This window comes from Epinephelus moara, chromosome 6 (genome assembly GCF_006386435.1).
Source record: "Epinephelus moara isolate mb chromosome 6, YSFRI_EMoa_1.0, whole genome shotgun sequence".
Classification (NCBI taxonomy): Eukaryota; Metazoa; Chordata; class Actinopteri; order Perciformes; family Serranidae; genus Epinephelus; species Epinephelus moara.
In genome coordinates this window covers 36,827,337-36,854,921 of record NC_065511.1, presented here as the reverse complement: position 1 = coordinate 36,854,921, position 27,585 = coordinate 36,827,337, and the positions used below count along the sequence as shown (strand labels likewise).

General features: G+C 41.8%; 2 protein-coding genes across 3 annotated transcripts; both read right to left on the bottom strand.

Annotated features, from left to right (window-relative positions):
* Positions 1-7,068: 7,068 nt before the first annotated feature.
* Positions 7,069-13,690, bottom strand: LOC126392010 (H-2 class II histocompatibility antigen, A-U alpha chain-like). The gene is given in 5 exon segments (XM_050047098.1): positions 7,069-7,279; positions 8,554-8,558; positions 8,651-8,935; positions 12,108-12,365; positions 12,761-13,690. Coding segments are annotated over 5 exon segments (732 nt in total). The 5' UTR covers positions 12,816-13,690; the 3' UTR covers positions 7,069-7,150.
* A 114-nt stretch (positions 13,691-13,804) lies between these two features.
* On the bottom strand, positions 13,805-27,214 carry brd2b (bromodomain containing 2b). 2 transcript variants are annotated; one of them, XM_050047096.1, is made up of 12 exons: positions 27,079-27,214; positions 23,201-23,489; positions 22,846-22,983; positions 21,426-21,570; positions 20,989-21,149; positions 20,263-20,760; positions 19,940-20,068; positions 19,570-19,815; positions 18,854-19,107; positions 18,373-18,689; positions 15,638-15,772; positions 13,805-15,476 (listed from the first exon to the last, which is right to left on the bottom strand). In XM_050047096.1, the coding sequence occupies exons 1-12, from the start codon at positions 27,108-27,110 to the stop codon at positions 15,346-15,348; spliced, it is 2,475 nt and encodes an 824-aa protein (XP_049903053.1). In that variant the 5' UTR covers positions 27,111-27,214; the 3' UTR covers positions 13,805-15,345. The 2 variants fall into 2 exon arrangements, with proteins under 2 accessions (XP_049903053.1, XP_049903054.1); XM_050047097.1 differs by lacking the exons at positions 23,201-23,489; positions 27,079-27,214 and having other exon boundaries at positions 22,834-22,954.
* Between the last annotated feature and the right edge of the window lie 371 nt (positions 27,215-27,585).

The window sequence follows — 27,585 nt, the reverse complement described above, 5'->3', positions numbered from 1 at the left end:
TCAACAGCCCCTCCTGTTGCGGAAGGGCGCCTTGTTCTTTTTAAACCAAAAATGTTCCGCCAATATGACTACCCTACGAGGTGGAAAATTGGGCACCTCGGATCAACTAGCCAATCCGGCTCTGTGTGTCTAAACGCTCACAGCTTGCCGGCAAAACGGCCCAACATTCGCCGAAAATCTGGCAGTGTAAAAGGAGCTCTAGACTCTTTATTAGGAAGTACTCATTTGAGGACATTGGGACTTAATTATCGTTGACAATGTTTACAATAATTAGAACAATTGTTTTTTACACTTATCAGGTCCTAGTGATCCAAAATAGCTAGGAGAAACTGAAAATGCATACCAGACAAAAGATCAGGTCTCAGGAGGATAAATTAATGATCCTCAAGCAATGCTTAGATGAATGGAATTAGTTTATCTTGCGATATAAAACAAATAACATCTGTTCGCTAGCATGGTCACACCAGTCCACTTTTTAATTGTTTGCTCAGACACACATTTGAGGGCTTAAGTGAACTTTTCTTTCTACTCTAGAAGATTAGAAGTGAACATTTTGCATCACACAACTTTGGAGAGGGAGAGGATACGATAAGGTGTCCCTCTAAATGTGGAAGGGAATTCCACCACAACTGCATTTTGCATCTGACGAAGCTTTTGCAAAAGTTCATTACGGACAACCTTCTCTCTCACATTCATCTTTTCAGTTTCGACTCCCACTCTGTTTTCCTTACAAATCTCTCGTGTCAACACAGCTGGTAAACGAACCTGCTGTTCACTGCTGTTCTTAAAATATCTGTCAGTCAGACTAACAGCTCTAATAGTAGATATATGGACTCCAAAGCAAGCGTCAGAGAAAGCAGGTGAGGTAAATGGAGCTTGAATCATGGTTCAAAGCAGAGGTCGACAACAAGCAGTTGATCAGCGAAGGCAAACAAATCCAAAAAGGGAGCCGGCAGGCAGCCAAACAAAAACAGCAGCTGGAACGATATGGCTACAGGGGGCACAATAGACGGCCTGGCAGGGTGTAGGCGCTGGGTGGCTGGCATAAGGACTAATGATGGAATGAGGAGCAGGCGAGCAGGTGGGTGTGGAGGTCAGGTGATGTGGAAACATGGGAACAACACACCAGGGGCAACGGCTGGACAGGGAGAGAGCAGCAGGTTTGGAAAGTTCGATAAAAATGCAGGGACCAGCAGGGAAGTGAGGAAGTCTGCGACTGGAGGGAGGGACAGAGAGAGCTCATGACAACACACCCACTCCAGACAGAAACCTAACCTAACTCCCTGTCAGAGCCAGTATGTCGTGTTCATAATTATGAGTCTCCAAGTATCATTTATGACCCAATAGAAGTGTGTGCTGCATTGTTTAACTTCCCTGCCCGTCAGGGAGCGGAGGTCCAGGTGCTGCACACACTGCGATGCCACACAGCTGGTTCAATATCAGCAAAGTTTCCCTTTATATTCATTGTCTTGTGTGGCGATCAGCAGTGATGTGGTGGTTCACTTTTACACTGTGATCTGTAGCCTATAGTTCGGCTTTAGCTTCTAACTATCTTTGTCTTTTTAACCTGTTGTTGCTGCTGAGTCAGTTTGACATCCTGGATATATCCTTCAAACACACACTGTAGACCCCTCTGTCTGCTTCTCTCTGGAATCACTGTTTTGAGCATGTGTTCTCTTCCAGACTAATCCTTACCCCAGTCCACCTCCAGGCTCTCTGTCAGGCTGCTGTGGTCCACCCTGCAGCTCACCCTCTCCCCTCTTCTGGGTGTGAGCTCCAGGTAAGAGTGAAGCTGGAAGCTCCAGTCCCCGTTGGCCAGGACATCCGTAGAAGACACATCGCTGGTGACCTCTACCCTGTCTTTCAGCCAGCTCACCCTCACTTCCCGAGGGAAAAAATCCGTAACGCTGCACTGCAGCATGGACCGCTTCCCGTAGTCAGTTGGCTTGGTCGGATGGACCCTGACGACTGGAGGCACTGGAGTGTAGAAATGATTAGAGGGAAAAATTAGCTGAATGACCTGCTGGATGTGGAGCGCAGAGGAGTGAGTCAGGGGCTAAACAGTTTTCTTCAAGCCATTTAATTAAAGAACAAGGAGAGAACAATTGTTTCCTTTTTCCAATGAAGCAAATGAAGCCAAATGAAGTGCCACTGTTAGGAGCCTAATGTCCTGCTCCTCAAGTAGAAATCACACAGACTTACATTTTCGATCCAGTGTGCTCCTCCTGAATAAGTCTCCACTTGTCTTTTTCTTTCTTCCATTTTCCAAGCCTGGCCATTATAATGGGCTGCATTCTTCATGCCATACACTCCAAAGCCAACATACTTCCCAACCCGAGAGTCATACAGGGTGGAAATCTTCTGGTTAAATATGTTTTTCACAAAGAAGACCACGTCCATGATGTTGTCACTATACTCACAGTCACATATCATCTGATATGCATATCCACCTGGAACAGAAGGAGAACCAGTTAGTACAGATGACTGTAGTGATGATATCAATCATTTGTTGTACTGCACATTTGCTGAACAAAAGCCTGATTGTACCAGGTTAAGAGCACCACTTACAAAACCTGATCGCTCTGCATCAACAGGCTAATTATAGAACAGCACAGTTTATCATGGCCTTTAATCTATTCAACATGAAAGATAACATACTGTGCAGCTTATAAGACTCATTGTGCAAAAGGAGAAATTGATGGTTCTCTTTCTCATCAGATCCTTCATATTGAGGGGTTTTGTTCAGCATGCTCTGACACGTAGGTTCAGATTTCCATTCCAATAAAAACATGAAAGTAGCAGAGGAGTTTTATTTGACTATATCCTCCTGAGACCCCGTGTCCTCATATGAGGACATCACATTTTGGATTAACTTGATCTTATACTTCATTCTGCTTAACTTAGACCTCTTGTTCCTGGACACTTTTTTGTGGCGTCTAGTGGTAGTAAAAGTGGACAAGGTCCAAAACCTGGACACATTTTATGGTTTAAATTTGTTTGTTTATGATTGTTTGTGGTTTGATATGGCAACAAATTTGAACAATTTTAGCGACAGTAATAAGATAGACGCTGCTGAGTATTCCTTAGAAGACATTGGGACTTCATTATCGTCTTGTTTGAGGACATTGGTTCTTTAATAATGTTGACAATATTTAGTTTTTTAAACTTAATGGGTCCTACTGATCCCAAATAGCTAGAAGAAATTAAAAAATGCATACCAAACAAAAGTTCAGGGCTAAGAAGATTATTAAAGACACCATACACAGATCCAGAGATGGCACAAATTGGTGCACAAAAATTCACCAGAATGCAGGAAATTAAATGCAAATTATTCACTTTTACCAACTGTAAATCACAATAACAGTCACACCAAGATAAAACAATTGCCTAATGTGTGAGCTTTAATTCAGATCTGACGTTTACAGTTTCCCACAGCTGAGTGTTAAAGCAAGACAGCAAATTTTGCTCAGTGACAATGACAGGAAAGTGGTGAATGATAAAATTTTGCGCATCAGAAACATAGAGACGACTCATGAAGCCAGCAAACTGAATCAATTATGTTAATTGCAGCACTTCCTATCTCACATTTTCTAACCTTAGCTGCTGTTCAAACAACAAGGCTGTAGCAGTGAAAGTCCTGAGTGTACAGAGTTGGGTATGGGTGCTTTTTATTGCTTATAATGCCGCTGTTTTGTATGTGAGAGGAAGAATGTATGTCATAGGGCAATGTACAAAGGAACAAATAGGCCACATAGTTGCACCTCAAAATGAGTGTGACGTGGCACTTAACAGGCTATGCTCTTAAAACAAGTTCTCTCGGTCTCAACAACAAAAAAAATCTATAAAATATGAGCGTCAGAAACTCAGTTTTACAGTAAAATGTTTGTGCTGCATTGCAAAGCATGTCTGTGATTCTGTCAGCCTTTTGTTCCATTCATTAAATTATCATAAACAGTAAAAAGGTACATGTGAATTAAAGCTAAAATAAACAGGACCACATGATGAAACCTACCTGCTGGTGTAGTGTGGAGTAAAACAACAGGGACTGTGAGCTGCATCAGAACAAAAAGTCCCATCATCTCTTGAACTACACCATCACCGCATGCAAACGCCTACAGACTCAATCATGCTCTTAAAACCTCTCAAGCTCAAAAGCTCAACTGCATCCTGCCACCTCATAAAATAAATGACGCAAATGCTATTGCAAGAGCAGTGCAGAGATGAACAGTTCTTTCAGGTTTTTGCTGCAGTCATGGCTTTGTCTTTATGCTTAGAATTCATTAATAGTAGATAAATCTCAGCACCACAACCAAGCTGCATGTGAATGAGGAAAACAGAAACGTGGTCATTTTATTTTTACCATGCCTGTTGTTGGGAAACTCAGCATTTTAACTTCTAACACTAACTCCTCATTCAGCATTGTTCTCTCTCCAAGGTATGAATGTTTCCTCACCACTGAATATGTACTTTTATTGCAGAATCAAAGCAGCAGTATTGTCAGTGTTTGAGATCCACACATGTGCATATTAAAAAATGTGGCAGCTATCTTATCTACCATAGTGAAAATAATTAGATTCAGCCCAGAGCCAAATAAAACCTGCAGAGAAAAGAGGCAGTTTGGCACATCGCCATTCGGTGCCAGTATTAACGCACAAGCAGACATGACAAACATTATTTACTAATCATTCATGTCACTGCAGGAGCAGCAACATGCCCAAAAGCTCAGTCTGTGCTGTGATAATTGATGGTGACTTTGTTGAAGGTGCCAGTGCTCTCACACAGGCTGCTGTGACAACGGGTTAATAAACACAAGACTATAAGGGAACTGTTCTGTTTTGTTTCAGTGTGCTTTGCGTGTATTTTGACATGCGGTACAAAACAGGAACAGACATTTTCAACTTCTCTTCATGTTCTTTATGTGAACATGACAAACACAACAAGCAGCAACATGATACTGCGCTTCAATGTGGCAAAACATTAGTAAAGCCTCTTTGTTTTCTTATATGGGATTAGAAAAATAAATATATTCTACTGTAAAAATGATGGGTTTGACTATCTGTGTCATGTCAAGTCTTCTACATATATTTTTCTCAAATTTAGAATTGTAACTGGAGCCTAAATTACAGATTCCTCTATTTATTTAAAGGTCCAGTGTGTAGGATTTCGGGGGATTTAGTGGCATCTAGTGGTGAGGACTGCAGATTGCAAATAAACGCACTACGTTGGTACAACACCGCATATTGACATTTTTTTTTCCTTCAACAACTAACGCATGTGGTTAGGTTTAGGAAAAAAAGAACAGGGTTTGGATTTAGAATCGGGGCACAAACACCACTCTCATACCGGTGAAAGTCGGTGTTTGGACCCATCCACCACTCCCGCCCACCCCACAGTCGGACTTTCGCCGCCTTAACTTTTGTCCTTGTCCTGCTGCGTGTCCCACCGGGTGCCATTAAACTATAACGGCAACCGGCCGCGTATCATGCTGACGTTAAAGGACACCTTTTTTCGTTGGTTTCTGACGCCGCAAGCACTTTGGAGTGAGACCGGGCTCGACATTCAGGAGCCGAATTATTTGCAGAGGTCTCTTCCTCTAAAAACAAATAGACCCGGTGATTTAAACAAGTAAAAACACTGAATAAAGCAGTTTCACGTTAAAAAATGTTTTTACGATACTGCTTGTCACGTAGGGGCTGCTAACTAACAGTGGCCGACACGAAAATGCCAAAATGCGGAAATGTGAATGGCCCAATCTAGGGCCAGTGTTTGGTTGGTCCTTTCTGGGCTACTGGAGAAACCTCCTCCCTATGTAGGAACGGCTCACTCTGAGGGAACGAAAACACGACGATTCTTATTTTCAGGTGATTATAAACAAAAGAAATCATGCTTACTATATTCCAATCCTGCCAATATATCTGCCTAAATCCTACACAATGAACCTCTAAGACAATATTTTAACATTCTGGGAAATTCAAGACTTGATACCACTCTCATATCTGTCCATGAACTATAAGGCTATGTCATACAACATCTATTGCACATCTGTCCCTCCTGGAAGAGGGATCTCACCTCAGTTGCTCTTCCTGAGGTTTCTACCAGTTTTTCCCTGGTAAAGGCTTTTTTTTGGGGGGGGGGGGTCCTTATCCACTCTGAGGGTCCAAGGACAGAGGAATGTCGTATGCTTGCGGGGAGTTACACACTGAAATAGTTCTCTCTAATTTGTGAGCTTTAGAAGTGCTCAGCCCATTCATCAGAATATCATGTTGGCATTGTACGGTTTTGCAAACCACATATATGTTACATTGGCATGTTTCATACACATCATATCAACAATTCTAATGTGACATAGTTTATGAGCTGACTGTCATCAGGAGGTGGAGGGAATAGTGGATGGCATGATGCCTAGGTGTGACACCTGCCAAGCTGCATACCGCTGTTTTCTTAACCACCAAACATGGGTGGTTTTTAGCAACCTGTTGCTGTTTTTCCACCAGTGGTAGTGAAATGGAAAGTGATTGTTTTTTTGTTGACACATCAACAGCATCTCCAGCTGGGATTGTGCCATCAAGACTGTTTTTATAGGTCCAAACATGATCTTTTCCTTACCATTACCAGGTGTTTTTTGTGCCTAAACCTAACCACAAATTAGCCACAGCGCTGTTGAATTGTAAAGAGACATATTTGCTACATAATTAGGTATGTAACGTATCCATCAACATATTTTTAGGGTATTGGGCTGAGGTGCTGGTAGGTGGATTGTCTGTTGGATAAGAGCCAGGATAGCTGTTTGTCCCTGCTTCCAGCCTTTGTGCTAAGATAAGCTAACTATCTCCTGATTAAAGCCTATATTTACAGTACAGACATGAGAGTGGTATTAATGCTTTCACCTAAATCTCTGACAGAGAGCAAAACAAAAAAAGGGTATTTGTCAAAATGTCAAACTATCCCTTTAACTGATGTGGTTCAAGCTCAGGTTTACATTCAGTGTTTCTGCAGAGATGGACAAAAAAACCAGACAAAGATAAGATAATACAGTGGGGACAAAAATAAATCTCAGTCCACCTCACACCCAGAGGAAAAACACAAAGGAAAAAAGATCAAGGCTGTCACACATCTGACATCGAAATTCAGGTGTTTGTCTTGATGCGTGCTACGCCTGGCAGGACTTGTTGGCTTTCACGATGAACCAGAGTCCTGTGACAACTCCAATCAGCCCCAGGATCACACCAGCAACACACACTGCCATCTCGACAACCTGCTGGTCTGTCTGGACTGCAACCTCTGTGGAAAAACACACAGATAGATAGATAAGAGCATTGGAGTTTTACTGAAAGGAGTTTTTGAAAGCTGATTTCTGTTGTAACTAAAGCTGCTTGTAGCCAACATTTGTAGCCAATAATACCTTGCCAAATATCACTTGCTGATACTTAATATTTAACAAAAGCCCTAAATGACCATCTATCACCTGAATCTCTGAAACCTTATTTTCTACTACAGATGCACAATTTATAATAATTTGTCATAAGTGGGTAATAATTGCTAAAAGTGTATTTAAAAGTTACATTTATTTTTCACTTTTTGGCCGTAACAGCTATTTCTGATGTGCTCAGATGTGAGCAGCAATCCAGTGTTCAATGGATAAAGTAAAACATGAACTATCTGCACATGTTTAAGAGAGGGAGATAGATAAATAGAAAGACAATTTAATGGCAATCCACCCAATAGCTGTTAAGATTTCAGCCTAGACCTGTAGCGGCTGAGCAACCGGCACACTGACACTGCCATCCCTGGAGACGTGGCACAAGTGTGGCTACAGATGTGAGCAAATTTTTTTATTAATTGTCACATTTGCTACATGTGAGTCAGAGGTGTAAATACAGGAAGTGCAGGCAGTGTGGACACACTGGGGGTGGAGGGGCCTGTAGAAAGAGCAGGCAACAACAATATGTTGAGTTGGCCCTTGTGAGTGATTCAGACTGCCACCTCAGAGGTCAAAAAATAACTTGCATTAAATTAGGAATGGTGCCATTTGCTACGTGTGACCTCGACAAGGCAAACACATCTCTTTCGTGGTAGTCTATAGCAATCTATAACAACATTTTATGCATAATCTACATTAACTATTTAAAAAACTACAAATAAACTGTAAAACGATTCAATTAAATCAATAATTTCTATTTTCTTTGGTATTTCTTGTCATATACAGATTACAGTGATGATTGCTGAGTAATGTGTATGTTGATGTTGTCCAGTCTTAAGTCTCTATTTGAGCATGTGATGAGACGATATGATAGAAGTTAGATGGAAGTTAGCATCGCCGTGGTTCCTTCAACAAAAAACTACCAGGATTTTTCCATTGGATTTTTGGATTATCGCAGAAAAAAGTTCAGTGGCAAACACGACACTTTACAACACTTAGTTTTGTTAAGCTAGATTATCTTCACAAATGAACACCACTTTTATGATTTTAAAGGCACAGACCATATCAGTATTGGCTGTAAAAAATGCCCACATCATACATCCCTCTCCATCTTAGGCATTTTTCACAAGTACAACATCTTCACCTCTTTGCTCTTCTCTTTCACATCAAAAACAACATCCTGTCTGTGACTTTTAACCCCGCTGATTCGTCACATCATGACTGACCTACCCCAGAACGTTGTGAGAGGCTCCTGCAGGCTGATGTGGTCCACGCTGCAGGAGTAGATGTCGCTCTCCTGCGGAGTGAAGTCCAGGTAGGACAAGATTTGGAAGCTGAAGTCGCTGTTGGAGTAGTACTGAGTCTGACTGACCTCGCTCTCGTCCACCGGCTGCCCGTTCCTGGTCCAGGTTATGGCGACTGTAGGTGGATGGAAGTTGTTCACATGGCAGATGAGTGTGTTGGGCACCTGGAGCTCCATCTCGTGTTTGGGGTAGATCATGGAGGTGGGAATGGCTGCAGATGGATGGATGGTGTTTGACAGAGAAAGACAAATGAATTCTCTTCATTGGAACTAAAGGACATTGCCCAAAACATGAAAAACAGCCTCAGGCAAAAGTATATGAACAGTGGTGTCCACATACTTTTAAAACAAACACGTTACTAGTGGCTTGTACACCATTCTTTTTTTTTTAAAGCCTTCCCAAAGCCATTACTAATATCAAAGAGTCGATAGGCAACTATGCCAAAAACAGTGTTTACTGTTGCTTTAAACCTGCAATAACTTATTTTTTGTCCACTTGGGGGCAGCAGAGACAAGTTGGTTGGTTGGTTCAAGTTCCCGCTCTGATCCACAGTTGGGAACATGCTGGTTTATTAACATTCATTTTAACTTGGCTTCTACTGCTATCATCACTCTTTGCTGCCTGCTGTCTTCACCGTGGCACCCTGAGAGAGCTGCTTCCCTCCACAAACACACAATGAAGCACACATCACACCCTCACAGGTTACCCACAAGGCCACCGCCCCTAAAGGGGAAAAAGGGTCAATTTGTTAGCAAACCGCTGCTTATTTACACATCCAGCAATTAGAAGTCATGTTTCTGGCCACCTGCTGAGTGTGACTCTAATACTCACTCTGTTTTAGCTCTGTTTTTGGTCTCTACCAACTCCTGAGGGAAATATCTGACTCTTTAGCTGCTAAATGCTCCACTGTGTTCACCTCCTGTTCACTAACTGTGTCTGTCTGCTGTAGGGCTGTACCCAAATATTCGGATATTCAAATATTCGTTTCTATGGGTAGGTATTCGTTATGAAAATTTGGTATTCAATATTCGTTTTTTTATTTATTTATTTATTTTTTTAACATTTTTTTGGTGCTAAATGTAGTCTTTTTGTTGTTGGTAAATGTAGGTTATCAATAAAAATCAAAACTTTTAAATTGCATTGTTAAAAATGTGAAAATATAGTATAGCCTACCAACTGAGCTTGAGCGCACGGCACGCTTGAGCGCATCCGTCTGAGGCTGTGGATCAATGTCAAGTTTTACCACTTCATTACTATTCCCTCTAACTTGTAGCTGTTTTTTCGTTATGTTTTGAATTTACTTACTGATTTTAAGACTTTTTATGCATTATTTCATTTTATGATTTCTTTATGATTTTAAGATTCATGGTTTTGAATCAGTTAGTCCTTGTTTTAATCTGTTTTTAAATGTCCTTTTACATTGTATTGCCTTGTTTGTCTGTTTTATGTTCATAATGTCTATTTTCATGTGAAGGCCTCACTCATCTTAATAATGGATCAACAGCCAAGCTGCCAGAAAAAATGTTGGCAGTGTACATTTCTGCAAACCATGCATACGTTACATTTGTATGTTTCATACATATCATATCAACGTTTCTAAAGTGACATAGTATATGAGCTGACTGTCACTGGGAGGTAGAGGGGATGGTGAATGGCGTGTCACCAAGGCGAGATGCCTGCCAAGCTGCAGACCACTGTTTGAGACCAACAAACAACAAAATGGGTTGTTTCTTAGCAAATCTTCACCAATTCCAGCTGCTTTTTAGCCACCAAACGTGGGTGTTTTTTAGCGACTCATCACTATTCTTCCATCGAGAAGAGTGCCACAAAAAGCTGTTTTTTTACAGAGATACTTAGCAGTGATTGTGCCACTAAAACTGTTTTTTAAAGCTCAAACATGATATTTTTCTCACCATAACTATGTGTTTTTTGTGCCTAAACCTAACCATGTCAACCACAGTATGTATCCACTACACAATAATGCGCAAATGTAACATGCCAAAGTATTTTTCTGGTAACAGGGTTGTGGGTCAAGTGCCAAATTATGGGCTGTGGTTTTAATCATCCCAAAATGAAAGCGTTTTTGGTATGTCTGTGACATGGCAAACAAAGTTTACGATGAACTGAAATGTAAAATATGAAGTGATACAACCACTTGCATTTCCGTAATAGTTTCTCTGTAATTAATTCCCAAAGAAGAGGCAGACTGTTGTAGATACACACACCAGCAGTGCTGTAGTCCTTGAGAATGATCTTGGTCTCAAGAACGATGTCAAAACCACTGTTTGAAGGTCTCCATCCAGTCTTCAGCCATATTTTTACTCGGTCTTATCTCGGTCTCTGACAAAGGGGACTTCAAATTTTATCTCAAGAACCATCAAGACCACAACTGTGGGGAGCTCACTAAATCACCTGTGCAAAAAATGAACGTTGAATAAAGATGGTTCAGTTGATTTCAGCTCCTTAGTGTTTTTGTGTCATGCAGTGTGGGACTTGAACTGGACTGGTCTTGGTCTCGACTTAGTCTCAACCCCTCAAAGTCCTGGTCTTGTCTCGGCCTCGATCCGCTCTGGTCTTGGTCATGACTTTGTCTCGGTCTTGGTGGGCTTGACTACAAGCCTGCACACCAGTATCATGCAACACATGCTAATTAAAGTAAACTCCCCGGAGCGGAGCTACAAAACAAACAGTGACAGACGCTTTAACCTGCACTGACAATACAAGCATGATTATACACCCAGAGAGGTTAATTGCACCTCACAGAGATTTTCCCTGCTGGTACCTGTTCTTCTCTTAAGAATACACACCAGAGCACTCATCTCATTAACTTGTGTTTAACAACACAGCTTACTGTTGCTCCCATTACAGTAGTTTCACTGACTTTTGTTCTTATGATTAGGCTGTAATCTATTTTTTAGAGAGATGAAACTCAGCAGTGCGACTCTTTATTGGCTGTTTATTGATGTTTGCTGTGTTCTTGGCATTAAACTGCTTTTATTTGCAGGCGGTGGAGAGCAACTCAATACATTTACTACAGTACTGGACTCAGTGCTTGTATCCTCCTTATTTTCTGTACTCTATTTAAGGTTACCGTCTACTTCTATTCCACTACAATTCAAAGGGAGTTCTTGTGCTTTTTAATCCACTATATTTACTTGACAGCTGTAGTTATAAGTCAGCTTGCTTGCTTATACAATCAAATACATTGATTAAACTAGGAGTTCTTAACCTATTTGGGCTTGAGGCCTCTCTCAGAAAAGCAGAGTTGGGGCTCTGAGATACATTTCAGATTTCTTCACTTGTAAGCACTTTTTTTACTCCTGCAATTTGATATTTTTATTCTATTCCTGTATATTTCTTTTTCTATATCAGTAAAAACTTACCAAGGGCCTCTGGAGGATAATTTTCTCCCTTTATGGCTCATGGGATGTTGTACTTGCAGGTGCCCAGGGACACGTACGTGTCTCTGGCCATTTCAAGATCAATCATCAAGTGCTTTGCAAACTCTGGCAGACGCTGCACCGCCCGATGGGTCACAGGGTCGACGTAGAGGAGCTGATCGCCATCGAATTCAATATCGTACTGGCCATCTTCCTTCACGTCCCTCTGACAGAAAGTCAAAAAGCGAAGCAAGTGTTTTCCTGCAGCTGTTTGGAAAGATTAAAAACACATTACATGATAAAACAGCATGCTTTGCACGTGCAGCCAAGTTGGTTCTGTGAGCAAATCTGGTGTCTGTGCTATGGAGAGTTAACACAGGACACCATCCAAGCTGCTAATAAAATTTTTAGCAGATTTTGGCTCCATCAACCACACTGGCAGGTAACCAACCCTGATGATCACCATTATAAAAATGCAGCTGCCCTGCAAAATAGAGTAGTTAAATGGAAGAATAGTGACGTTCTTCAATGCAGAGACAAAAACAGTTTTTTTCCAACTGATTACAAAAAGCAGTAATAAATCTTAATATTCCTCATATTTAGAAACAGAAACTCTTAATGCCTCCTGACAACTATGAAAAAAACAATACTTTTACCTTGACTGCACTGAGGAAGACACATAACCAGCAGCAGTAGGAACAGATTCGACATCTTGCATTTCAGGCTCTCTAAACACCAAACTGAGCAGGTCTCACCACCTGCTGCTCGTCCCTCCCAAACCTGACAGTCTCATACCTAGATGACTTCCTGACAACACAAACCTATCAATGCTTGTGACTCAGTAACAACAATGTTTCCACCTTGTAACACTAAAGGAGCATGTAAAATCAGACTTTTACACAAGTACCTGCTGCCATCTAGTGGACAAAAAAAAAATCATAATCACAATATGATGAAAACAAGTTGGACACATATTTTAAAACGAGAAGTTTACAGTGATTATCCTGCATTTTTAAAGCTGTGAAATGCCCTGTTCAGTTTGTCATATCATACTTTAGTGCAATTTAATATTTGTTTGTACATCAGTTGAGTAGCTAAAAGAACAAAAATCATAAAAATGAGGGGGTAGTTTGTGCTCCTGACCTCGGATTTAAAGCAAATCAATTGTTTAGTCTGTAAAATTTCAGAAAATAGTGGAGCAAAAGAACTTCCAAACACTGTCGCACTTCCTACTGAAATATTTATTGTAATGCTTCAGCCTTTCCTACCTTAACTGGGTATATATTTACACACATACATACATACAGGTACATATACCTGATGAATGTCGGAAAGGCAGAAACATTATTACAATAAATATTTCAGCAGTGAGCGAAACAGTCTGCAGAGGTTTTTTTCCATGATTGCACCTCTTCCGACGCTCCTGTCACATTCAGGTGCGCAGAGATTTTTTTCCATTATCATCCAATGTCTCAATTTCTTGTCTGACCAACAGTTAAAACAAACGCTATATAAAAAATGAAATTAGATACAGAAAAAAACAGAAATGCAAAAACAAAATTGTTGCTTGACAGGTAAACAACTCATTGATTATCAAAACTGTGTCAACTTGCAGGTCAACTGAGTTGAGCACTACATCCAAAGCTTTAAAACACAACCTTGAGATACCGACCCCAGACAGGCACACAATACTCAAACTCTTTCTACAGAAGAGAATATTTTAATAAACACACTTGTCAAATGAAAGTTATGCTTCTGAGAGGCGACAACCTGCTTGACCGGAGGCAGCGATGCTCATGAGAACGCTCTTCAGGAAACAACTAAGACAGTCAACTGGAATGAGAATTAACAGCGTGTAAAAAAAAAAAAAAAGGAAACAAGAAAACAGAAAAGAAAGACTGAACAGCAGAAATACAATAGTTTGTGCAACAGCAAATACAGTTTAAGTATATACAAGCATATATTCTTTCACTGAACATTCAACAACAGCTTCAACTATGCATGGAGCTATGAGGACTTTCTTTGTTTATGGGAAACTTGTAGAGTTATCCAGTCAACGCTATTTGTTCCAGTAAGTGCCGAGCGGCTGAAAGACTTCTTAAAGAAACCTTCACTGAGTTTCTAAGTGCTACAGATGTCTCTAAGAAACAGTAATGCAATACTTCACATGTTTAGGAGATTAACGTGGAAATCAGAGACCTGCACTCTGCTGTGAGAACATTCAGCAGCCTGTGTTCAGCTCTGTGACACAGATGCACACTTCAGTTACATTTTGATGTAATGAAGAGAAATATCAAGGACAAGTTGAACAGGAAAGAGCTGTACTTTCATTAGTGTCATGTTTATGAGACTGGACTGTCTTAAAGTGGCTGGTGGGCTTTTAGGAGAATAGTGCAGCTGTTAAAATCAATACAAACTGAGTGAGTGTGTTACGTATATTGCGTAACTTTGTAATTACAGTATGTTAAGACATTTCTATACTGTACTTTGAATCCACTTTGTTTTCGAAAAACTACTGCAAGAGCAATGTGTGTAAACCTCAAAGAGGAATGATCCAGAACTCAAACTGGAGCCAACTTAAGATTCTGACCTGAAAACAGCAGACACCAGAGGTTTAATCTGTGAGCATGACAAGGAATCTTAGAGCTCCTCAACAATATCGTATTTATCCAAATATTCTAATCGTTCTGAACAATCTAGGGGTCGATCTAAAAATTAAGCGTGGCAGAAAGCCAGATGTTACAAAAGCAAGGCTTGTGACCTAAAAGGTTGCTGGTTCAAATTCCAGTCATGTCTGAGGAAATGGGGGTGAGGAAAACAAATAAATAAACACTCTCCCATTCCTTCATCACCGCGGACACAGCTCGAGGCCAGCCGAAGCAGATTTGGAGCAAGGCCCATTTTTTTTTCTACATCCTTTCTTATTACTCCGCTTCCCTCTTTGGGGGATCACCATAAAATTCTTCTTTATAAAAGAAACATAAATTTGTACAAGTATTTACAAAGGGGGAGGAGGGGGAAACCAAGGCATTTAGTGTTTGGGTTCTACAATTATCCACAGAGACGTTGTTTCGCATCCCTCTGTCCCACATTCAGAACAATTTACGAGTCCGCTCGGAGTGTTTTTTCACCATGGTATCTAATATCTCAGCCCACTACTGTTTCAGGGTGTGTTGTGTCCTGGGCCAGCCCAAGTCCCTGAGTTATTAGTGTTTTCTCTCTTAGCCAGTGCTGAAGGATCTCAACCAGAGTCTGAATCACTGGTGTCTGAGGACGAGGAGGACGAGGAGGAGGAAGAGGAGTCGGAGCTGGAGCTGCTGCCACTGAGGCGTGAGGGCTGGGTGTGAGTCTCTACAGCGCTGGGCTTCTCCACTGAGGATAGAGCAATGAACAGGAGTCAATAAAAATAGAAACAAAAGGAAGAACCATTAAAGTACCCTGTAAAACAAACAATAATCAAGAAACAGTTTAATATCAAAGGCACGTGTGTGTGAGAACACGTGCACATACAGGACAGGGATTTGTGGGCTCACCTTTAGGTTTCGTAGGTTTCTTGACAGAATTAAGTTGCCCACTGACATCCTGCAGCCTCCTCTCCAGCTCCCTCCTCTTCTCCAGAGTCAGCTCCTCTTTAGACTTGCCAACGCTGCCTTTCTTTCCTGCTGCACCTGAAAGGATCGACAAAGTGGTTACAGACCCCGGGGCGCACAAAGTAATGCAGTGACTTGTGAATTAAGCTTCGTTTCCACCAAGCAGTCTGAATCAGTTCAGCGCAGTTCGTTACACATTAGAGCAGTTGCTTTTGCATTTACATTGTTAAACGTTGTGGATGGTACATTCCATTCTGTCCTGTTTTTGTTACCTGTCTGCTGACATACCTCGCATACTGAAGGAATACTAAAACAGGGTACCTACAGGTAACAGACAGTTAAATTGAATGCTTTTTAAGATCCATTCAAAGACACATTTTAACCGATTTTGCGATGTTTTACTAAGCATTGCAGGCAAGTAGTATATATGTGGTCTTATGCATAGGTAGGGGTTATGTAGGAATATACAGTTTGCCAACAGGTAAGTGCACGTATGAAGTGAAATGACGGTATTATAGTTTTTTTTTTTAAGATTTTTACATAGAAAGGCTTCACTCATTTTCACAAAATTAGATGTAAATTATGTTTGTCATAGTTAAGAACTTACAAATTCAAATTTAAGACTATTTAATGACTTTAAGGTCTTGTTGTAACATTAAATTGAAGACATTTTAAGGACCTGTTAAAGGTCTGAGCTTGAAATACTGCAATCTGTTGATCGGTCAATATAGAATCGACACTCTCGCTCGACAAGGATTCAATGCAAAAACCACAAACCCACTATTTTTAAACATCCCATCGATTGCGACAAAGACTCTAAACATTGGACGATCAACAGGATGCAGACATTATTCTGCATCATCGGTGAAGAAGAAACACAGTGAGAGCTGCATGGAGCAGTGATGTAGTACTGTCTGCAGTGAAAGCGCTAACACATCGGTGGTGTAGGTACATGTCCATACAGATTACATACGGTTCTAAGGGTACTGGAAAGAAAATGTTTTTTGGATATGTGGCTTCAGTGTATTAATGGGTGAGCTGCAGTTGTAAGAGTGTGTTAGGGGGCAGAGTGGTCTTGGAACATCAGAGGTTTCTCCCAGGAATTCTGGAGGTAGTGTAACATAAAAACGTGAAACCAAAAGAGCTTTACTCTCATTCTGCAGTTTCTTTCTGAGTGGCAGACTTGGTTCTCCCTTAAGCTGTTGCAAAAATTTGGCCCTTCAAATCTGTCACCACATTACAGCTGGTTGGTACCAGGTTTTAATAAACCTTGCAGTTTAGTGTAAGTGTAGCGAGTACAGTCTTTAATTTGGGGAATTTAGCTTCATGACGTGACCCAACATTACTCAAACTATTGACATGTCATTGATTATACTTCATGCATCAAGCTGTGTGTTGTCAAACGGTAAACACTAGCTTAGCAAATCTATAAACTCTCCACATCACTGTATCGACCTTAAGGAGTTTGTCCAGCAGTGTTTACTCTGGAGGAAAACTAGCCCTTCAGCCACTGAGACACACGGAGGGGAGAATGAATAAAAGATGTGCTTATAGCACCAAAGTCCAGTGCATTAACTGGCTGAGAAAACAACGGTGCATGCCTGTCAACTTGGTGTAACTCTGCAGTTACAGTTTTAGATCTTTAGTAAATTCTGTTAGGGGAAAATCTGTTCTGTTTGCATGTAACTTAAAGGCAACCAGACCAGACCTGCAGCTACACAATGACATCGTAGATTTGCCTTGTCTGTTCTTATTTACTTGGCTTCCTGTCTGTGTCTGTCAGATTGTGTCTCTGTTCATATTACTGTCTTAATTCAACATCTGGCCAAAGGACAACTGTTGAAAATACAGCTGGCATGATATTGGATTTTCATGACACAATTATCATGGCAAAGAAGATGTCATGATTAGGTAAATTCATCTTTAACTTTATTGTGCATTTTGTCTTTTTTTGCCAAATGGAAATACAAGTGTATGGTGCTCAGTAGCTCAGTGGTTAGAGTTGGCATCCCACGCATCAAGGCAGTGTCCTTGCTGCAGCAGCCATGGGTTTGATTTCAGCCCGTGGCCCTTACTTGTATGTAATCCCCTCTCTCTCCCCCTGGACAGGCGCTAGTAGTTGGGGGTTCAGTACCTTGCTCAAGAGCAGTTTGGCAGTGCCCACGAGGCAAACTGGCACCTCTCCAGCTAACTATCATGGTTATCATCAATACTGGTTTATAGCAACACCTCTGGTTGAAAATGTGGCATTTTATTTACAGTGGTGCTGATCAATGTGCATTTTGCGATTACATATAAACAGAAAGAAATAAATACATCTAATGCCTAATGGCTGGCAGGTCTGGGCTCTGTGTTGACCAACAAGCAGCTGAAACATGCCACAAACCATAAAAGTTGTGCGTCAATCATTCACTGGCTTACTGATATGCAAAAAAGGCTTTTTGATTTGCTTTGTTGCTTGAGGGTGGGGACACTGAACCTTTGTGTTGTGTTGCAAAGATGTAGCAAAGTATTCACAGTGAAATTCATTTTAGTTGCAAATGTCTGCACCAAAGTTCAGTGCTGCCCCCAAAACTGGCCTAAAAGAGACAGCTGCATCACGTGCTTGGTACTGATTAACTGTTCTCATAAAATATCAGTGCGAAGCTGGTATTTGCTTGGTGAAACGTTTTACTTACCTTGTTCACCGTATGGCTTACGAGGCTTCTTCCTCAGACAGGTCATGACGTAGCGCTCCAGCTCCTTCAGTGTCGATGGCTTGAGTGTTTCAAAGTCGATCTCAATCTCCTCAGGGTTGGTGTCCCTCAGTGAAGGCTCCCTGGACTGAATGATGTGGACCACGCGACCCAGCTTCTCCCCCGGCAGCTTGTTGATGTCCAGGCTCAGCTGGCGCTTCTCGTCGTATGACATGGGCACAATCTCCTCCTCTTCCTCAGAGTCGTAGTGCGGCAGCATGGAAGTGGGTGGTGGGGGGTAGAAGGGCTTCTTTGCGGCCCTGCAGAATCAAAGGGAAGTGATACAGTTACAGATCAGCTGCTTCATATTGTTAATATTCTATTTTCCTATATATTGACAAGCTTTAAAAACCCCACACTGATGTGAAGATGAAATTCAGTTTGATGGTGATTTGGTGTGGTGGGTATTAGTTTTAGTACTAACTTGCTGTTCTTGTTACTCTTCTTCCCCTGTCCCTTCTTGGGCTGGGAGCCACCTGCTCTGGCAGACTTTGTTTTCAGGATCTTGCCGGGCATTTTCCATTCCTCAGAGCCAGCTCTGCTTCTGACAGCTCGACTTCGCTTCTCCAGCTTCTTCTTTTTCTTCTTCTCCTTTTTGTCCTTCTTCTCTTTCTTCTTCTTGGGCTTGATGATGGGGCCTTGGGAGAGGGCAGCCAGCTGCTCGTGCATGGCTCGGAGCTGTTCGGAAAATTTCAATTTTAAAAAATGATCAAAGGGAAAACTGCTTTATTGTCACACCATGAAATTTGTCACAAAGGTACAGTGTGTAGGATTTAGGGAGATGGACTGACAGAAATTGAATACAATATTCATTACTTTGTTTTTGTTAGTGTATAATCACCTGAAACTAAGAATCATAGTGTTTTCACTTCCTTAGAATGAGCTGTTTATATCTACATACAGAGCAGGTCCTCTTACACTGAGTCGGCCATGTTGTTTCTACAGTAGCCCAGCATGGACAAGCCAAATACTGGCTCTAGAAAGGGCCATTCCTGTTTTGCGTTGGATAACGCGGCTCGGCACATAGGTGAAGTTTCAGTTGGTTGCAGTCTGCAGCTTCTCCACCAGATGCCACTGCTTCCTACACACTAGACCTTAAATAAAGAGTCCTGGATGAATAACCAGGACAGGAGGACTTACTTGTGTGCACACCTGGTCCTGTAACTCAGCCAGACGATGCGCTCGCTCTTCCTCGCTGTCTGAGTTGGGGCTGCTCTCACTCTCTTCACTCTCACTACTGGGCTCACTCTCGGAGGTAGAGGAAGACGAGGACGAGGAGGAGGAAGAAGAGGAGGATGAGGATGTTGGATGGCCACTAATTGACATGGCTGTGTGGTCCATATGTGGTTCGTCGGGCATCTTGGCAAAGCGGAACTCAAACACATCCTGGGGCATGAAAAAAAAAAAGCCACATCAAACTAACGTTCACAGAACAGATTTTCATCACAGTCTGCTGCACTTTAAATTTAATCTGATCATTTGAAAAGTAGAATTTGACAGCGAGGCTCACCTGCAGCTTCCGTGCCATGGCCACAACATCATGGTCAGGTGGGTTGTACTTGTAGCAGTTGGAGAACATGAGTCTGACGTCGCTAGCAAACTGTTGAGCGTCCCTGTACTCACGACAGTCCATCTTCCTCTGATGAAAAGTTAGGAAACGACAATTTTAGAACTTCAATCTGACTTTTTTGGAAAACTTTACCAATTTTAAATCAGTGTTTTTTATTTATTTATTAATAACTGACTTTCAAATTTACAGTATATTGCAGATTTTGGTCATCACACTGATTGTCCATGACTGTTTTTACGAGTGTAAAGCATACAAGAAGTCACCTTGATGGTGCTGAGGTCCATGGGACACTTGATGATGTCATGATAGTCATGAAGTGCCAGTGCAGCTGCGTCCACAGGTGTGTAGAAAGGCCAGGCGTACGCAGCATGTTTCTTTGACAACATTTCCTTCAGCAGCCCACTGCAGTACCTCAGCTGAGGGCTTAGTTTGCCCTTCCTCGAGGGCTGAATCTGGACAGAATCAGGCAAGTCCTTCTTGGGGGGTTTAATGGGGCGTCCGCTGCCCACTCTGCGTCCGCTGCCTGCCATCATTGGCTGCAGCAGGACGGGACCTCCGGGGCTCCTCACCAGGCCCATCCCAGGTGGGGTGTCTAAGCTCATGCCCCCCATGGAGGAGATGGTGTGCATTGAGGTGTCGTGGACCTGGCCCCCGTGGCCTCCTTTGCCCAGGCCCACCATGTGTGTTGCTCCCGACATGCCCACAGTCAAGCCCATGGTGGAGGGGGTGGTGGTGTCTGCCTTACGTTTTACACCCTTTTTCTAGAAATAAAGACAATATTATCACAATACTGTGGCACAGAGTTTATTAAAAGGCATCATGCACCCAAACCCAGAAATTTGTGGATGTGTAGAAAACATTTATGGGATATGCTAAACCCTAACATTATTTGTTATAGGTGCAGCAATAGACAACCACTATAAAAATGTCTACAAGCCTGCAGGTATAATGCTTATTATCATTATCAGCATTGTGTGTTTTGTATGTACCTTGGTTGTGGGCTGTGTAGGAGGCAGGCCCATGATGTTGGCTGGAGGCAGGCTTTTGGTCAGCACAGTCTGGGGAGAGTTGGCCAGCATGGACTCCCCAGTGTCAGAGGAGGACGGGGAGTAGGCTGACTGGGACACTGCTGGCACCTGCTGAGCCCTCGCTGATGAAAGATAAATCCTGAGCCTTAGTAACACAACTCACAGGTGACAAAAGTTATGTCTAAATAGTTTTGAGGAAGCCTTTTATTACTGGAGATGTGCATGGCTTTTCTATGTGCTAGTTTTACATGATACACTTTTGCAACAAGAAGATATTTTGTACAACCACTGAGCTGTATGTGAAACTGAACGTCATAACACAACAGTTTCTTGTGATTCTAGCAGCGAACTACAATGACAGAAATATCAGCAACAACAATTCTTTGTCACTAACTCACAGCTGGATTTGCGACCTCTCCCCCTGCTGTTCTTGTTTCGAGGAGCTGGAGGAGGCAGCTCAACTTCTTCCTGCGGCATCTGGGCCACCTTTTGGAGGAAGATCTTCTCTAAGGACTGCGCCATCAGCACAACGTCGTCTGTCGGCTAGCCAAGAGAAAGATTTAGAAACACACTAACACACTAAAAAAAAAAAAAAAAAAAGCCATGACACTAAAATAACTTTCTCAAGACAGAATTTAATTTCAATGTTTTTATTTATAATTAATTTATCTGCTGACTAATGAAACATCAATTTATTAAGTCACAAACATTTACTTGAAACAACATGCTCACAGCTTGTTCTGTTGTTGGTCATTGTTTGCTATATTTTATGAATGAAATGAATAACAAAAGTAAAACAATGATAAATGGATGAAACTGATGTTTACCACTTTGACAACCTTTGCCAAGACATTCGATTTAGACACAATGTGCACTGACTCTTCAGAGACAGCACCATGTTTGCTCAAGAGTTGGATCCTGTAGTCATTTGTTTCCTTGTCAACTTGACATTTTCATTTTCCTTCTTGCCTGACATGTTACGCTGTTGCCTATGTACAGGTTATGCAGGTAAGCACATGTTCTGTTATTACAAAGGACAGCATCTGAGATAGCATCAAAGCATCAAAGCATCAAATGTTAAGAAAACCTGGTGCTGCAGCTGAGCCTGGATCATCAATAAAAACTACAGATAAGATAAACCTTTATTGTTCCCCAGGAGGGAAATTTGGTGGTTTTCAGGTCAGTTAAAACAACAAACTAAGGTACCGGCACAAGCTCAAACCTCCAAATCATATTTTCAAGCGAAGAATAGCAGTTTCCTATGCTGCTATTGCTGCACTGACCTGTACATAACCCTGTATTAAGGGCCGTCCACGCCAAGAACAACACCTAAGACAATTAACATAAATACATTGTTGGTGGCGTCCACACCCCAACTACAATGACAACAACAGTGGCAAACTATATCGTTGGGATCATTTTCAGAGCGATTCAATGAATAATAGAAACACTGACATCCAATCTACATCCAATCTCCAATCTAATCTATCCAAATCTACAGGGCACCATGTTCCACATGGCAGATGACACTGCAGAGAGGCTCACGGGGTGCAATCAGGCTCACCCTCCAAATCAGTGGTTCGTATTTTGTTATTATTAAGCTGCCGACATAGCCGAAGCATGCACTGCATGTTTGGTGCCACTTTTTACAGAACCATTCATCAGTGTGGATGCTCACATCATTATCACTCTTGGTGTGGACCTGTTATTAACTGTAAGCATCAAAGTGGTGCCATCTTAACAAATAAAGAGTAATAAAGAAATTAAAATTGACAAAAACACGATGGATAAAGATCTGATTTTTACCTTTTAACCTACCTTGTTGTAGATGTAGCAGTTTGTAAACATGGTGTTGAAGTCCTGTATGCACTCACTCGCACTGCGGTAGAAGTTGTTCTCCAGGCGCTTTTTGATGGTTCCCATGTCCATGGGTTGTTTGATAATTTTATGGTAATCCTTAAAAAGACAGAGAAGTGAAACACATGGGGATTTTATGAAAATTTAAAACTTGTGGAGCATGTTGAGCATTACAGATTAAAAACATTTAACAGCACCCAGTGGGGGATTTTTTACTTTCACATCTGAGTCGAGGCACCACAATGAGTTGCAGAAACATAAATAAAACTCAACACAGTGAAAACAGAAAGCAAAAGTCTCTCTGCCTTTAACTCACTGGTAGGTTAAGCCTGTAGGCATCCACAGGCTCATGGAAGGGCCAGGCAAAGTGATGCCTCCACAGTAGCTTCATCAGGGTCCTCTGGAGAAACTGCAGCTGGTTGGTCATGCGGCCTGGTCGGCTAGGATCCTTCACCGGGGGCTGAGGCGGGACGGGAGGACCCTGGGGCATTGTGTGTGGCAGAGACGGGCTCTCAAAGTCCTCATACAGCAATGAAGGCTTGCGAATGCGTTTGCCCGAACTACTGTGTTGGTCCATCCCGCCACTGGACAACCCGACCAGAGAGCTGGAGGGGAGGAGAGGAGAGAGGTTGGGAAAAATATTACAAGACTTATTTTTTTTTTCTTTTCTGATGACTAAGAGGAACTGCAGGACCAGAAATGCTTCCTCACAATAAATGAGGTGAGAATTTAAGTACAAATAACATTTTATTTTTTACACCATTTTATCAGAAAAAAAAGTGAACACATTTCTGTGTGGGAATACAAACACACACAAGGTCTACAGAGAGATAGAGACAAATGCCTGCTAGTAGAAAAAAAAACCCCACACTCTTATGTTGTGCTGTATGACCTTTGGCCCCCTTATTGATGCACCCATCGATTCATCAATCTGCTCCCGTTCCCATGAATACATGCACTCAATGAACATCTGTCAATGTCAAAAAGTGCAGCCTATACGTGCTTCATTGACATAGTCCAGTGAAACTATGGCTGTGTCCTTCCAGTCAGTGAACCGTCATCTAGGAAACTGGGATTCTATCAATAGGCTGCTACTTTTAGCACAGTCATGGGAACCACCATCGCCTCACCAGCTAAAAAACAAACATTCACTTATAACAAGGCTGGGTGATAAGAGCCCATTATCTGTATAATATATTACCACATTTGGCGCCACATAAATACAGGAAACATTTTTTTTTAGGTTTGGCTCATAAATATATTATGAATCATGGGGGGGAAAAAGAGAAATCAGATTTAGTCTTAATCCCATGCCTGAAATTTATTGTTTCACACTGTCATTATATGTGGGAAAAAAGCATTAACAAGTGAGCTTGAATCTTTGTCACTGCTTGACTCACTATGCTCAATGAAATGGTTTTATTTTTTATTCCAGTGAATTTTCGCAGCCACTTTTCTTAAAAAAAATAAAATAAATAACCCCGGCAATGTTCCACTTTTTTATTTTTGTAAAATGCAAGGATGCATACGGACACAAGGCCACTGCGCAACTACAAGAAAATGGTAACACTGCACAGCAAAGGGCCATGCATGTCTGACATTTCTGTACTTTTAAATTGAATATTTATAGGAAATAAATGACACACATAAACATAAACAAACAAAACTCTGACACTCATGAATAAATGCTTAAAATAATTAATACCTAATGCATAAATACTTAAAAGCTGTGTTAAAACACAGCCTTAAAACCATGGACACATTGGTTTCAAATCTCAACTCTGCTATTTTCTGTATAAATTTTGTGAGCGGGTGTTTCCCCCCATGGACAAAGGAACAAATGTCAGGGATATTCCTGTCGATGCCCTTGACTGAGGGGCTATCATCTCAAAATTGGAGTTGGTCCCTGAGCACTACACTGCTCCTACACTTCCTACTAAGAATGGGTTCAAATGCAAATTTTAAAATAGGAATTAATAGAGTTAAGTAGAAAAGAAAATAAAGACTTTCCAGATCTAAGAACAGCTCACAGGCATCTTGGCTGGGTTTCAACACAACTCCATGGACCATGTCCAATTTATAGACCTGAAAAGTTTCTCAGTGCATTAAGTCATGTAAGGCCACCATGCCACAGTAAACCAACCCCATCATCCCCTTTTCACTTCACTCTGAGCAGAGCACATGAACCAGATTTAGAAGAAGTTAAACCTCACCCCAGAGTTCAGGACACACACATGCCCCACTGACACACAAACTGTGGCAAAGCCTGTGAGCTGATTTTCTACATCAATCAGAATCCCAGCGGCACAAAGGACGGCTGAACTGTTAGCATTTAGAGAAACATGAGCCATTGTGTACTGAACACATTCCAATATAAACTTCCAGTCAAGCATATCTGAGTACCACTTATTTAGGTCCAATTTTTCAAGTAATATAAATGCAAATTAACTGAAATAATAGTGACTTCAGTTGGATGTTTTGTTATTTTACTGGAAATGCCCTTGATCTTGATTATGATAATTATGCACCTGTCGCTCAAATTGCACGATAGATAGATAGATAGATAGATAGATAGATAGATAGATAGATAGAAGGTTTTGGAGCAGCCAGCGTCAGACACAGATGCCACGTCACCACAGAGAAAAGATAGAAACTCATCAAAATGAGATATAGACCTGGGGAGTAAAGGCAACAGTGGTGCCAGTGGTAATCAGAGCACTTGGGGCTGTGACCCCCAAACTGGGAGAGTGGCTCCAGCAGAATACAGGTACAACCTCTGAGGTCTCTGCCCGGAAGAGTGCAGTCCTAAGAACAGCTAAGCTACTGCACAGAGAGGGGATTTTTTAAATATACTTCATTTTTGAGCCACCACGCTCAAAGATGTGTCTTACTCAAACGGGAAATGTGAATATGTGACATAAGAGTGGTTACAATTAAGTTAAAGAAAGTTCCAGCAGAGCTCTAGCCTCCCACACGTCTTCACATGGTGCTGCTTCAACCGGATGTCAATGATGTGTCTTAAACAGGATCGAATTAAGTATGTACATGCAACATTTGACCGTGTTTAAAAAAGGAATAATGGCTGACTTCCTTTGTAAACATTTGCTGTAATACACTGATAATCGTTCTGAGATAAACAAACAGTGCAGTGTCTACTAAAGAGTTATGGGAATGTAGATTATGTCCAATGAAAGCATAAACTTTGGTCAAATTTACTACTTCATGCCATATAAACGTAAATGTGATAGTTGGGATCTAAAAGAAGGTTTCTTTCTTCTATGATCTTCTGTTATATTATAAACTACAAATCATTTGCACATCTGCAGCTTTGCTTTTTTAACATCTGCTCCTACTGGAAGTCATTAGTGCTCACACACAATCTTTATCATTTAACAAAGTCAGACTCTTGGATTTACAACCCAACAGCTGGTTATCGCGTGGTTCGGACGCCCCGCCCTCACTGTTTGTAAACACTGCCTCACAATGACAGCAACGAATGACGGACAGCGATTTTCTGTCAAACAAAGGCAAAAACACAGACTCTCTATTCACCGGTGCTGCGTTAGAAAAGGTCAAACTGTCAACCTGTCTGTCAACTCCAGTCATTTTGCCACCACATACAGACGTTTGCTCACCGGTGCAGGAGCTGCGATACTGGAGGCTAAGCTAACAGCTAGCGCCACCGGACTGCAACAATGCCTGACAAATCGGTTCACTGAGGGGCTGCTACATTTTTATTAGCACATACTGTGTGTAATAAGCATACATGACACGCTTTTATAATGCCAGTTGACTTACATGATAGTAACAAGAACGGCGAGGTTAGCGTGAGCAGGGTGCCTGAGCGATGAATGACCCGACAGACAGAAAGCCGGTGGGGAACCAGCCGGCGGGGCTGCAGCTGTCATTAGCCCTCCTTGTGCCAGCTCAACACCGCAGCTAAAAGACATAGCTTAACGTTACGACTCTACAAATTTAGCTGCAATTTGGTAGACGTTAAATAAATCATGCTGTGAAAGCTAGCTAACGCTGAATCAGTTCACTGACAAGCTAGCGTTGTTGCCAAGAGGCTAACGGTAACTACGGTAACGTTGCTAACGTTAAATTATGACATTAAACGTTAGTCCGCCTTCATTTGCACTGCGAGGCTAATTAAATCAGTTAATGCAGCCATTAATTTACCGCTGGCTTTACCTGTCGTGATGCGGGTTGACGGCTGCTTCCATCGGGCTGAAGGCGGAGTGTTATTACGGTCCTATTTTTTTCCACCTCCGTTGACGCTGCACTTCCACCGAAACACCACTAAACAACTCCGCAGTGAAATGGCGCCTTGTCGCTTCCGCTTGACTGTATATAAACCCACCACGTGGCAGTGTCGCGTGTTTCCTGTCACGTTCGGGGTGATACTGCGCTCTCATTGGCTGCGAGCACACGTCTGTCAAACGGAGCACCCGCCCAACGCCTCCCTGGACGGGACATCTTGTTCTCTCTGTTATGTTTGAACACAATGGCAGCACGCAGCGATGACTTGTCCTCAGATTTTAGATTTTAACTTCAAATTATTAAATATTACGGCTTTACTTTCACAGAGGAACGTCCCTGTGTCCACAGGGGAAGGTGTTATTATGTGTTATGTGCAGTATCTGTCTGCTGGTGCTGGTCTTCTCTGCCTTACAGCCTAAACCCAATCGGATTGTATTG

Coding starts and splice junctions, on each gene's coding strand:
- brd2b (XM_050047096.1), bottom strand. CDS start 27,110: ATGGAAGCAGCCGTCAACCCGCATCACGACAG. Junction 20,069..20,262: donor TGGACCTCAGCACCATCAAG/GTGACTTCTTGT, acceptor ACTTTTCATCAG/AGGAAGATGGACTGTCGTGA. Junction 19,108..19,569: donor AGGACCAGGTGTGCACACAA/GTAAGTCCTCCT, acceptor TTTTCCGAACAG/CTCCGAGCCATGCACGAGCA.